Below are 13,687 nucleotides of genomic sequence, written 5' to 3'. Positions count from 1 at the left end.
CTGGACATCTGAACCGTTTGGCCCCTATTACAGGCTCCAAGTATGAAAACGACGAGGATAATACTAACTTCTGTCCGTCCAGCACATATTATACAGAAAGCGTATGGTTACATATGCAATGAGCTACACAAAACTATAAAACAGTAGACTATAATGGTAGATTTGTTGCACACTGTTCATAACTTTCAATATTTCGGATCCGCTCCAGTTTTGTAAGGCTTATCTGAAGCAAAGGAACCCCATGTGGGTGAATTAACTCTTTAACATGATTCAAATACAATAGATCTCTGTGCATTTCACAAAAAAGGCTTTTCTGTGATAATCAATGTGTGACAGTCGACTAAAAAAGAAGGAATTCATAGCATATATTAAACATCGTCTGCAGCGGTCTGTGTCATTTAGTTATGTAACCGCGACTTTTATCGCTAGTGAGCATGCCAGATACTCAAATTCCTTTATACTAGTTCATCTGTGAGTAGGTGTGTAATTTGAACACTAGGGGGAGTTGTAGTCCACAACTTGGACAGTGATACAGCTACCAGCACAAATCTGACTCCTATCATGAGCACCTCATTGTTCAGCAATCTGAATTCAAGCGTGAAACTTCTAGATTTGATAAGCAAGGTTAACTTCGACATGTCTTTATCTGCTTTACATGACCCCTACAAATGCATTCTGTGTGTTTTTGACCAGTATTTTTGTTCTCAAAATTTGGTCAAACAACTCAGAACAGGTTTCAAAGTGCAGCAGGTTTTTTCTTAAATGGCTTCATATCATTCACAGCCTCTTAAAGATCACTTCAGAGTTCCTTGCTTCTCTCTCCCCACTAACAACTCAAATCCTGCAAGTAGTGTCCCAGTGTGTCATGTTTATTCAGTTTTGTGATAGAAATCCTGCACATTCTCTGGCATATAAGACAATGAAGTACACCACTCTTTATTTGATTGACAAATCAAGTGTATCAAAACTTGGCGTGCTGCCTCTTTAGCATTTTATGATCTCAGGCAAAACAAAGGTGAAGAAATTCTCATTATGTTTAGTGTTGTTTTATTCAAATTCAGAAATGACAAAAAGACAGCTGAGGTAGGAATCAAACCAGAGAAGGCACATTCATCCTTAGAACAGACACCTCTTCAAATAACTTGATAACAAAACAACAACCTACTCACCCCAAAAAATAATGGATAGTTAAACATTTTTTGGTCCCTACATTATGGATGCACAGTATATTATTTAATAATTTATGTCTGAAACCTGTTCCAACCAGGAGATATTTAGTACACATCAAGTAAACCTGAGACAATGGCGACAACTTATCATCCCAGTGCCACCACAACTGATTGCTCTTTTGCCCTATTTTTTTTTTTTTTTTTTTTTTTTGGGGGGGGGGGGGAGAGAGAGAGAGAGAGAGAGAGAGAGAGAGAGAGACAAGTCCTGGTATCTTGAACAGTTTGTTAAGGCACGAAGATTGCTAAAAAGGTGCACCGATACGGAGATCTTTATGAAGTTGCCGATTTGAGATACGCTATAAGGTCAGCTCGCTCAGTCTTCTTTTTAATGCCAGCGAAGATCATCTTTGTTCCTGGAATGTATTTCTTGGGGTTCTCCAAATACACCATCAGGGTTTCCTCATTCCAGATAACCCCTGTTTTAAAGTAGGCAACAACAGGGGAAAGTAAGGCTTAAAATCAAATTTGTGAGATTTACAAGGCTGGTTAAAGAGTGCATGCACACAGAGTATTCACCTTTGCTCTTGTTGGCGTCTGTATAAGTGTACCCCTCGGCCTGGCCGGTTTTGCGTCCGAAGAGGCCCCAAAGGTTGGGTCCAACCTTATGCTTCCCACCATTCTCCACGGTGTGACACTGGGCACACTTCTGGACAAATGTCTTCTTGCCCTTTTCAACGTCTCCAGTCATTTCTAACAAGGAGAAAATACAGGCTTAGAACAATCACAGTATAACGGTATACACCAATTCAGCCACAGGGGGGAGCTCACGTGCTAGTTGCGCAACTATGCCCCTGGGGGCGTTACCAAACTGGCTCTCACAGTATTGCTAAATTACACCGCTCCTATCATGAAACCAGAGAAAGGTGTTTAAAAGCGCGTTTGCTATCCATCTAAAGCAAATTATTCCAGTAAAAAATATCAACACCACCTCACACTTGACATCTTATTCCAAGCTAAACCTGTAGCTATAACGTCATATATCAACCTTACATAAAACATACCAAAGTCCATCTTTTAAATATCACTGACTGTACTGTAATGTAATGTATCTAATGTGTGTTAAACTCAGACAGCTCCTCAGATAAGGAAAAAATAAGCTAGAATATCCTCTTTAAAGACATCAACCGGCGCTGGAGCACGTTTCATGTTAGAGGACCGACGCAGACGGATTTGAATCCGTAAAAAGTTGTGAGAACGAAGAACAGCAAACCTCACATTTCAGTAATTACCGTTTACGTTTCCGTTCCGCGCACAATGAAGAGACCGGCAGCTTCTTGAATTTAATCCCCCTGCCGGGATCCGTCACACCCGTTTCACGAAAGTTTCACGGACGTGCCTCCTCTCACAAAACTTTTAGTATCGCTGAGACGTCATCAGTCACCTGACCTGCATCGTCGTGCACGTCATGACGAGATTTTGAAAGCGCAAGTGAGATTAAATCTTCGCATTTAACCGATTAATCGGTTCAACAACAACAACAAAAAAAAAAACACCACACTAATAAATAAATAAATAAATAAATAAACGTCCGACTTACTTGTTTTCTTTGTGTGTTTTACTATTTTTTATTTTCGCATTTTCTAGCCCAGAACTCTTATTGAAAAGCACAATTTTTTTATGCTGCTACAACCAAGTGGAGAATATTGTCACCTTATGGAGTCACAATTACTGGACTCTCTTTGCCATCCCACATGCCTTCACTTCCCACACACTATTCACGCAGGAGGCCTTCAAATGAAACACTTTTTAATACTGACATGGTATTTTGACCATGGTATGCCTGCCATGAAGCTTTATACTGGATACAAGTTTGTGTGTGTGTGTGTGTGTGTGTGTGTATGTATGTATGTATGTATGTATGTATATATATATATATATATATATATATATATATATATATAGCTCTTACATGTTCTTGTTGGCTGTTAACCAGGATCTTAAAGTGCAAACTTTCCTGTTACCTCATGTCAGTACATGTGTTGGAATGACAATAAATTTTGGGGTATGTGGGGGGCAGTTCGAGCTTATTACACAATTGCACTGATTTGCTGCTGGGGACTACATCTCAACAGTCCACCTCTAGATGTTTACCAGAAATTTGCACTTGGCGTTGAGGCGTGACATGTTTAAACCAGCCTGGTGAGACCGTCATTGATCTGATTGTAGAGGAATGACGCTGCTTATTCTTGTGTTGCTTGTATCTTTAATTGTTTGTGTGTGACGTTTGTGTTGTGTTGTCTGTTACCTAGCTTCCTCGACGTCGTGTGCTAGTTATTCATGTAATACTTGTTTTCACGTTGTGTTTGCTATGATTCTATGTAATTAGTGGGTGTGCTGAAATGTTTCTGGATGTGTGCCTCGTTTCTTTTTACTACTCAGCAGGGTTTTCCCTTTTTTAGGCTGCCACTGGAAATGATATTTTATAATAAGATTTTTTTTTCTTAATGACTTGCCTGCTTAAATAATGCTTAAGTCTCACATACAATTTGGGTCAAATTTGACATTCAACAGTAAAAATCCTCTAATGTGAAACTGTACTGTCCTTGTGTGTTTTTAATGGGAACGTGGGGTACCTGATAACCCTGATGAAAGCCACAAGCCGAAACGCGTTGGTCAGTCAATAAAGTTGTTTCTCTTCCCCTTAATGTTGTTGGAGTTCCTGCATTGTGGAAAGTGGGGGACCTTGACAGTGTCACGATACGTGTTCCCACTACATTTGCTCGTCCTGCAGTTTTATGTTCTCCTTAGGCTTGTGAAGTCTTCCTCCATGTAGTCCAACTTCCCGTTGGTCCAAAGACATGTTAGGTTAACTGGTTAGACTAAAGTGCTGTATGAATGTACGGTTAAAGTGTGGCTTGAAAGTGCATGACATTTGCACGTGCATGATGGAATTGAACTCAGGGCCTTCTTGCTGTGAGGAAACAGTGCTAACCAACCAAGGGACAACTCCCACTAGGTCATTTTTCTTTCCAAGCTCCATACATTACCATGACCTGGATGACAGAGAGCCTACACAGACACAGTGCTAACCGCTGCCCTATAATGGTTCATGTTTTATGTAAAACAAGACATGTGATAACTGACATTTTTCTCCACAAACAAGTGGTTTAAAACCTAGTAAAATGCTTGCTTTCTTAATTTGACCTCTCTACATTAATTGAGGATTTTTATTCCATTTATTAATGTCAGCTTATTTATATATTCTAAATAGATCCATGGTCCAAAATTTGGCATAGACACCTATTGGCTTGCGTTAAAACTTACTCTGAAAACAGGAAATATAAACTGTATCAAGGGTTAAATTAAGAAGGCGTTTACACCTCTGTCGCATGTATTCACATTATGTCATTGTTTTGTTCCACCATCTTCTTCTTTTTGTTTGCTCCCTCATCACCCTCAGTAATTAGTTCATTAACTAATTCTGCAAATTTCTTAATAGTCGTGGTCTACAAGGCTGCACAGGTTAAGGTGGTGTAGAGCACGGGGATTAGCACAAGCATCCCTCAGCTTCACATGGTTCTTATTCTGCATGTGTGATTGCTAATCTTAAGTGACAATAATGCATGCAAAGTCAAAGACCCAGGAATAGAGGGTGTTTGGCGGTCCATTTGCTAGTAGGAAAGCAGAGAGGACACACACAGTGCATATTAGTTTAGGTTTCATTACCCCTTAGAAAACCTCTCAACTTAGCTCTGCACAAAAAACGTGTGAAAAAAATCCCATGAGTGTACAAGCTTCTATGTGACTGACACTGGCAACAAACGCTAATGAGCAATAAAACAAAATACACAAAGTTGCTTCTTTTTTTTCTTTTTTTTCATTTGAAGCAGCAGGCTTATTCTGGATTAGTTTCACCAGCAACATGAGTGGCAAAGTGTTGCACCGTGACATGTACAAATGATGCAGGCTAATTAGAACCGACATCCACTGGCTGTTGGAATCAAATAACCACAGACGTTTAATCACTGAGAATTCTTTCAATGGTCTTTTAAAAAAAACATACATGTGACCAGAAAAAATATTATCTATAGCCTAAGATTAATATATTGTCTAAAATTTGAGTTTCTCATGAGATGAAGCAGATTTGTTAGCACACTAAAGCTACCAACAGGCTTTCAAGGCACTCAACACTGACAGATATATCATAGTTATTTCCAGTTTTATCTGCAGCTAACTGGAACATCCACAGGACAGAGCTACGTGGACTCTGCTAAAGTCATCATTCTGTTTACCTAATGAATGAAAGTCCATCCACCTTTGACCCTGCTATCAAGAAAACCATCTGGGAGATTGCAGCATATGCTTGTCTTGGCCTTTTGCTTTACTAGCCTCTCTCAGGGATTTTTTGGCTAGAAAAGGGAATCTTTTTCTCTCTAAAAATCCAATTTGTATGTCTTATTTCATAAATTCTCAATCTTGTGACTGTGCACGTGCTTTTAGTTTCACCCCCAATGTACTGTGAAATATTCAGTCAAGTGTTGCCAAACATGAATAAACGTAAAGGTGCAAACGTGACAATTTTAAAATGAAAAGCCAGCTGGTAATTTATTTGGGGCATGATAGATCGGATGATGTTACTGTATGTGTGGTAATAACAGGTTATTTAAAAAACCCTTTGTCCACCAGGGAGCACTGTTTTGTTTGAGTACAATACCTTGAAAAAGGTTCTTGCAATAAATAAATTGGAAACATTTTCCAAAATATGTCTTTGTGTTGTGCTTTTAAAAATTTTAATTTAGGTCAGATATTCAGAGCCACAAAAATTCAGATTACAAATGAAATGCCCGTTTTCAGAATTTTAATTATTAATTACTATTTTTTATTTTAAACACTAGTTGTCATGAATAGCTTCCAAATAGACATGTGTAAGTGTATCCACGTTTTAAGTGTTTATTAATGCTTTTAATAAGGAATCTTATTTAATTTTTCGCAATTTGTTTTTTTGTTGTTGTTTTTTTTTTATGTGTGAAGCACTTTGAACCACATAAACTGCATCAACTTACAAACATAGTTTGATTGGTTGATGGATAGTCAGTGTATTTTTGTGTATATAAAAAGCAAAGTACATCATAGATGATAAACTCTGTGCACATTATAGCCATGATATGTCTGTGAAGGTTCTCAGTCATCCAGGTCATCGTAGTCAAAGGAGCTTGCAAAGAAAAGCATCTGGACTTCTTTAAGTTACTTGAAGACGTTTCACCTCTCATCCGAGAGGCTTCTTCAGTTCTAAGGTCAAATGGTGGAGAGTCCCAGATATAAACCTGGTGGGAGTGTCCCCCCACAGAGGGACAAAAGGACCCCCTGATGATCCTCCAATCGCCTGAGCCAAGGTGTGGAACTGGGTGTGGGTCCCAATCAGCCAGAGTTTCGGGTGAGTTCATTGTGAAACCTGGCCCCACCTTATCATACGAATGCCTGAGGTCAGATGGCCCAGGGTGTGAGTGGGCGTTAAGGCGTCTGGGAAGGGATCTCAAAACTGGATTATAGATGGCAGAGAGTTGGTGTCGTAAACCCTCCTGAGTTTCTCTGATGATTATCAGAGAAACTCAGGAGGGTTTTCTCCAAGCATGACATCCCGGTGTACTTCAGACCCAGCAACACACTCAGACAAAAACTGGTTCACCCGAAAGACAAAACGCCAAAACACAGACTTAACAATGTGGTGTATGCCGTACAGTGCAGCGAGGAATGCCCAGACCTCTACATTGGAGAGACCAAACAGCCACTTCACAAGCGCATGGCACAACACAGAAGTGCCACCTCCACAGGACAAGATTCAGCTGTCCATCTGCATCTTAAGGATAAAGGACACTCTTTCGAGGATGCCAATGTTCACATTTTGGACAGAGAGGACAGATGGTTTGAAAGAGGAGTGAAAGAAGCCATCTATGTCCACTGTGAGCGACCATCTTTGAACACAGGCGGTGGTTTACGACACCAACTCTCTGCCATCTATAATCCAGTTTTGAGATCCCTTCCCAGACGCCTTAACGCCCACTCACACCCTGGGCCATCTGACCTCAGGAATTCGTATGATAAGGTGGGGCCAGGTTTCACAATGAACTCACCCGAAACTCTGGCTGATTGGGACCCACACCCAGTTCCACACCTTGGCTCAGGCGATTAGAGGATCATCAGGGGGTCCTTTTGTCCCTCTGTGGGGGGACACTCCCACCAGGTTTATATCTGGGACTCTCCACCATTTGACCTTAGAACTGAAGAAGCCTCTCGGATGAGAGGTGAAACGTCTTCAAGTAACTTAAAGAAGTCCAGACGCTTTTCTTTGCAAGCTCCTTTGACTATAGCCATGATAGTTGTTGCGGCTCCTCCAACCTAGGCCGCGGCAGGCTAAACATGAGGACACAGATGACGCGCAACAAAGAACACATAAAATACACTTCTGTACCATTTGCTCCTTTTATTTCACATGCAACTGTCCAATATACAAATCAGTGCCTGGGATTAACTATAAGACAAATGCACAGACTGCACAAACAAATAACTGCAACTCACCAATAACTGCACTAACTACTATGCCAAATTACAACTTGGTCTATGGCATCAATTAGTGCACAAATATACAAAAACCATCAAGTTCCAGTTAAAATACATCAAAATAATTCAAGCTGCGCTCAAGCTCCGGTCAACAGAAAGTTCTGCCTCATGCTCACACTACCTTTTTGCTCATCAACATCAGGTGCTGTGACCAGGTGAGTGCAACCACATTTATCATCTACCACACCCATGAGACACGCCCCACACCCGTGCACCAATACAGTGAGTCCATTTAAACCAACCCACTTAGTCAAAAAGGAACAACTCATATGGATCCTACAATAATAATAATAATAATGGATTGCATTTAATATAGCGCTTTTCAAGGCACCCAATGCCACTATTCATTCACTCTCGCATTCACACACTGGTGGAGGCAAGCTACGGTTGTAGCCACAGCTGCCCTGGGGCAGACTGACAGAAGCGAGGCTGCCATATCACGCCATCGGCCTCTCTGGCCAACACCAGTAGGCGGTAGGGTGTCTTGCCCAAGGACACAACGACCAGGACAGAGAGCCCAGGGATCGAACCGGCAACCTTCCGGTTACAGATACGCTTCCCAACCCCCTGAGCCACGGTCGCCCCAGTCTTATCTTCTATCTTCTTTACATCTGTTATTTCACATACCATGTTTAGTTACTGCACATAAGTCTAGCCTGTGATTGTAGCATTTTGTCTGCCATTTATTTGCATTATTGTTTTTGATGTTTGTCTGAATATCTATGAGTGAAAATGAAAAGTTTAGTATTTCCAGATCTAATGTACCACGACATGGACAGAAAATACTCTGATGCCTTAAACCAGGGGTGCTGAAACTGCAGCGCCAGAGTAACGTTCAAACGTGAAAAAAACAAAACAGTAAAATGTGAAGAAATCTGCAGAAAGAAATTTCCAAAACAAGAACCATATTGTTGTTGACAGGTTGAGGGCTGATTGCTGTTTGTAGCCAGGGTGACCAGATGAACTGCACTGCATTTTTATCCTTTGTCCCTCCTCATCCGACATATTGAGATCATGTCCCATGTTTTGATTCTTTTTTTTTTTTTTTGCCTGTCCCGTTTGGTTCTTTTGCCATCAGAATTATTGTCTAAAGGCGAAGAAAGATGCCCAACAGATTTACTTTACCAAATTGACCATCCCAGCCTTGCCCTAATGGTCTATTTGATTCACCTTTTATTGTTTATTTTATTGTTTATTTTTTTATTGTCACTTGGTAGATACTGGACAGACTTGAATGAGGAAAAGAAAAGGGAGAAAGGAAGACGGGGAAAAACAGCGGAGAAGAGGGACGGGGATAAAGGGCAAAAAAACAAAAACCAACTAAATAAGCAGACAAAAAAAATACATATATCAATCACCTGGATCAGCTGTTGAGAAAGAAAAAAGAAAACAAGCAGAAGAAAACGAGAGCAATACAATAAACAACATCACGATGATATATGGGAATATAACAGTAAATACTAAATATTAAACATTATTGTGCAGCACGTAATATCAACAGCGCACAGTGTGCTTTGAGGTAGGAGCCAAAAAGGGTGTCGTTTGTGTGTGTGAGCACCCGTGTGTACACCTGTGAGTATGGACGCGTTTGTTTTTGAAAGGTTCCTTCATGTAATGATCTGCTAGAGGGTGTGGGGGGCCACTGCCCCGTCCACCAGGGCATGAAGCAGGTATGGAGGAGATCAAAACGCCCCCAGAACACAAGAGACCAAGGAAGACCAACAGAGCCGTGCCACTATCCCAGAAAGAGCTGAGGAGAGTCCCAGATGAGGGGTCACTCAGCAGCCGTGGAGCAGAAGCCAGGGGGGGTTGCAGTGACGTGCCCGTGAGCTCCGCCGGCAGCCAGCTGTGCCAGAGTGACTGAGCCCCAGGCCGAGAGGCCGAGGGCACCCCACCCCCGAAGTGGCCCGAGCGAGCCCCAGGCTCCAGGCCCCGATAAGCAGCCACCAAGGAGTGAGCCGGTGTGTACCTAGGCGCCCATCCCCGGACACAAAGAACCAATAACGCACCGATGTCTGAGGGCGTCTGCCACTGGCAGGGGAAGTGGTGGGGGGAGATAGGCCTGAGATGTCCCCAGAGAGGTGGCGTCTGATACCCGACCTGACATATAGACACAGACATACAGGCACACACAGATACAAACATCCATTCCCACCCTCATGCTCTCATATGCAATTACTCAACACTCAACCAACGTGGAGACAGACATAGAGAGACACGGTACACACAATCACACTCCCCAAGTGTACTCTAAGAACCGGGTCTAGGTACCTTTGCCCCTGGAGGGGGAAACTGCACCCAGACCCAGGTGGTGTTACCCTTTTCCCTGCGGTGGGGAGAAGCAGACCGCCCCGACTCCGCAGCAGCAGGGAGGCCCCACACTCCAGACCCCAGTTGGACGGCCAACTCCTCCTCCTGGCCCCCCGCTCCAGCAGGTCGCAGAGAACGGGGGTGAGAGAAGACTCCAAACCTCCCTCCGCCCGCTCATATGTAGTGTTGATGCATGTGTGTTCTAAGGTGCATTTAAAACCCAGGAGGGCATGGAGCTACCTGCCAGAGAGCAGCAGGTAAGCGCATAGCCTCTCCTGATAGCCCTCAGTGTCTACGTGTATTTAAAACTGAGAGGTGGGCAACAACGCCAGGGGTGAGGTTTACACCCTGATGGTCTTTTTGGAGTCCGTGTAGCGTGCCCACCCCCAAGATCCTATATGTATGTGTTATGAGAGTGTGAGTAATGTGAATGTCTAAGTTGTGAGATAAAATTGAGGCACAAGAAGCCAGAAGGGGACAGAGGGGGGGATGCCTCCCCTGCACCCTGGTGACACACCTTTACCCCAAGGCCCTGCATGAGTGGGTGATTGTGGTGGAGCGGAAAGAGGGAGGCAGCTGGAGATGGGGAGGGAAGGAAGGAAGGGAGGGGCAAGTGACCCCTCCCTGGGGCCAGCTCCCCCGCTGACCCCAGTAGGCACCCGCATACTCCGCAACCCGCCAGGGAAAGGGGGCCCAGGCCCATCCGGACCGGGGCCCAGAACAGCAGCGCCGCCTGGCCCCACAGAGCCCAGGACAGCCCAAGTTTTGATTCTTACAAGAAATATGGCTGAAAAACATCAGTGTAAAAACCCAAAGATGATTAGCAGAAAAGAAACGCAGCTGAACTAACATTCTTTAAAATAGAAAACAGAAGTACACATGTGGACAAAGACAATCACATAAGAACATAAAGATGTGTTTAAACTTTCATTAATGAAGAAGTTTGGAAAAGTGCATTTCAATACAATGCAGATCATTTGCCCTTTTTATGTCATCGATGCCAAACATTTAACCTCTATCGTTTACGTGTATCTATTAAGTCAGAGCCAAATTAATTCAAGTTTATTTATATGGCGCAAATTCACAACAACAGTGACTTCAAGGCGCTTTATACTGTAAAAACCGCAACAATCCAGAGACCCACCTGTGAGCAAGCGTTTTGCAACAGTGGGGATGAAAAACTCCCTTTTAACAGGAAGAAACCCCCAGCAGAACCAATCTCAGCAAAGGGCAGCCATGCACTGCAACTGGTTAGGGGCATGAGGGGAAAGAGAAACAAATATGGAAACAGGACAAAGCACAGGCTAAGGATAGAGGAGAACGGCTTTAATTTCATACTGCAGTGGTGTATGTGGAGAGTGAAAAGGTGTGAGTGGAGAAGTGCTTAGTGCATCACATGAAGTCCTGCATGAGTTTCAAAAAGGAAAGTTTTAAACTGAATCTTTAAAGTAGAGAGGGTGCCTGTCTCCTGAATCCAAACTGGGAGCTGGTTCTGCAGGGTCCTGAAAGTCGAGGGCTCTGCCTCCCATTCTACTTTTTTAAACACTAGGAACCACAGGGAAGCCTGCAGTCTGAGACCAAAGTGCTTCATTGCTGTGGTGTAATCTGAGGTCAAGACTTTGTATGTATTTCTGGATTCAACAGGGAGCCAATGAAAAGGAGACAATATTGGAGAATAATGATCACTTTCTCTTCCCTATTAGTACTCTCTCTACTGCATTTTGAATTTACTGGAGGCTTTTTAGGGAACTATTAGAATGACTTGATAAGAATGAATTACAATAGTCCAGCCTAAATGCAATAAATATTCAGTTATACTATGATACATGGTTTTTCGGCATCACTCCAGTAGAGGATATTTAAATTTTTGGGGGGATATTGGGCAAATGAAAGAAAGCAGTACTACACGTTATACTTGTTTGATGTGCACACTGAAGGAGACATCTTGATCAAAAATGACTCACGCTGTTACTGGCAGTTAAGATAATGCCATGTATAGCAAGTATCCAGTTGGTTACCATGTTTTAAGTAAATTTGAGACTACTTCTCAGACTACCTTAATCTACTTGGACAAACAAAGACTCAAAATGAATTTCAAAGTAGGCCTAAATATGCTAATAGATATTTATTCCTCCATTTTTACAGTATATGTAACATATATAATTTCATAACTCCAACAAAAACATGGTATTACAGTACTAGAGTGCAAAGTTGAAGTATCAAATAATCACAAATACCTACTGCAGAGAAGAATAAGGTTCAAATATTTTAATTATTTTTGATTATTTACACCTATCAGTAATTTTAATACCAGCAGACTGACTTTTGTGGCTCAAAAACACCTCTACTTATTTGCCAACACTAAAGCTCATTCATTCCTGTTTGCTTCCCATTGGCTATAAAGCTGCAACTACACAGGGTCATGCTTGCATGCTTGCACCACCTGTCTGTCTACACTCCGACCCTGCTCCGAGTCCGAGCTTAGCGTGACTCCATGGCCACGTTTTGTGCCCAGCCACCATTCACCGGTATTTGATCCATTCCGGCGATTTCTTCCCGCTCAAAGCCAATCTTGCTGCAGGGAGGAGCGAGCGGAGTGCAGCTGAGCGGAGCAGAGCATCATCACAGCCCGCATTCAAGAAACAGGCAAACACAGCACTTTTTTCCCTTTTTATAATGTCACTTTCCATCATGTTCTAGCCTACAAGTCTACAAGTCGTTAACACGAAGAAGCAGCTATATCCCATGTGGACACATATGGAAGCCGCTTGTCTCTGAGGAACTGGGAATCTCTGCCCAGTCAAGGGGAGACCCGCTCAATTGTTTCCTGCGCCAAGAACTGTAAAGACATGGTCATCACACGACATCTGGGGTAAGGACACCAGCTTTTCTGTCCCTCTTTCACAGCAGCCTCAGTGGCCACATTAGAGCTCACATTAGAGGAAACTATCGCGCTCCAGCAATGCCGTGTTGGATTAGGACGTAGAGCCTCTTCTTCCTCCATCCAGCCGCTCTCTCACACACGCAGACCTCAGCTCTCATCCTTTTGTATTTGCATCCTGAGCGAATCACCAGTCAGACATGACCACCTAGCCGCTGCTGACTGAGCTAACTGCTGCTAGTCGTTACCACACGGGGATGATGATGATGGTGGTGGTATTATCCACGGCTCCCAGCACATCATCATCACCACATCGTGACGAAGCGTCCGTAAACCCCCCCCCCACAAAAAACAACACACACACACACACACATAGAGATGCTTTAATGAAGCATTAAAGTAGCAAGGCTGATGATGTAGACGTAATGCGTCACTGACATTTTTACCTTTTTCACTGAGCTCCATGCTTACTGCTCCAGTCCCATTTAGACTAACTCCATGACATGCTGGAGCATTACTTAACAACACGACCTCCCTCCTCATAATCTCCTTTACCCCACTTATTGTGCTGCCAGTGATGAAACTAATTGAGAGTTAGCCAACTTCTGGTGCCAATGACAGGACGGCTCCACAATCTAGCCTCCTTTTTTACCCCCAACTGAAGGTCAGCCAGTGACTTTGCAGCTGTTTAAAATAGCCTCCAATCACA

The 13,687-nt window shown here is 42.9% G+C and overlaps 2 protein-coding genes across 5 annotated transcripts in view; one reads left to right on the top strand and one right to left on the bottom strand.

Annotated features, from left to right (window-relative positions):
* Nucleotides 1–1,391: 1,391 nt before the first annotated feature.
* Nucleotides 1,392–2,605, bottom strand: LOC102790060 (cytochrome c-b). 2 transcript variants are annotated; one of them, XM_035906753.2, is made up of 3 exons: nucleotides 2,445–2,605; nucleotides 1,746–1,919; nucleotides 1,392–1,645 (listed from the first exon to the last, which is right to left on the bottom strand). In XM_035906753.2, exons 2-3 carry the CDS (start codon nucleotides 1,915–1,917, stop codon nucleotides 1,500–1,502), a joined length of 318 nt encoding a protein of 105 aa, XP_035762646.1. In that variant the 5' UTR covers nucleotides 1,918–1,919; nucleotides 2,445–2,605; the 3' UTR covers nucleotides 1,392–1,499. The 2 variants fall into 2 exon arrangements, with proteins under 2 accessions (XP_035762646.1, XP_006788504.1); XM_006788441.3 differs by having other exon boundaries at nucleotides 2,459–2,605.
* A 10,068-nt stretch (nucleotides 2,606–12,673) lies between these two features.
* The window catches only part of osbpl6 (oxysterol binding protein-like 6), a 46,293-nt gene continuing 45,279 nt past the window's right edge, over nucleotides 12,674–13,687 (top strand). For all 3 annotated transcript variants that reach the window (XM_087852984.1, XM_087852983.1, XM_087852982.1), the window contains exon 1: nucleotides 12,674–12,969. The gene's annotated coding sequence lies outside the window, so the exon portion shown is untranslated. The remainder of the gene's footprint in view (nucleotides 12,970–13,687) is intronic.

Source organism: Neolamprologus brichardi, chromosome 16 (assembly GCF_056152115.1).
Source record: "Neolamprologus brichardi isolate AB-2024 chromosome 16, ASM5615211v1, whole genome shotgun sequence".
Lineage (NCBI taxonomy): Eukaryota > Metazoa > Chordata > Actinopteri > Cichliformes > Cichlidae > Neolamprologus > Neolamprologus brichardi.
Note: the sequence above shows the minus strand (reverse complement) of the source record. Positions and strands in the feature narration are given on the sequence as shown.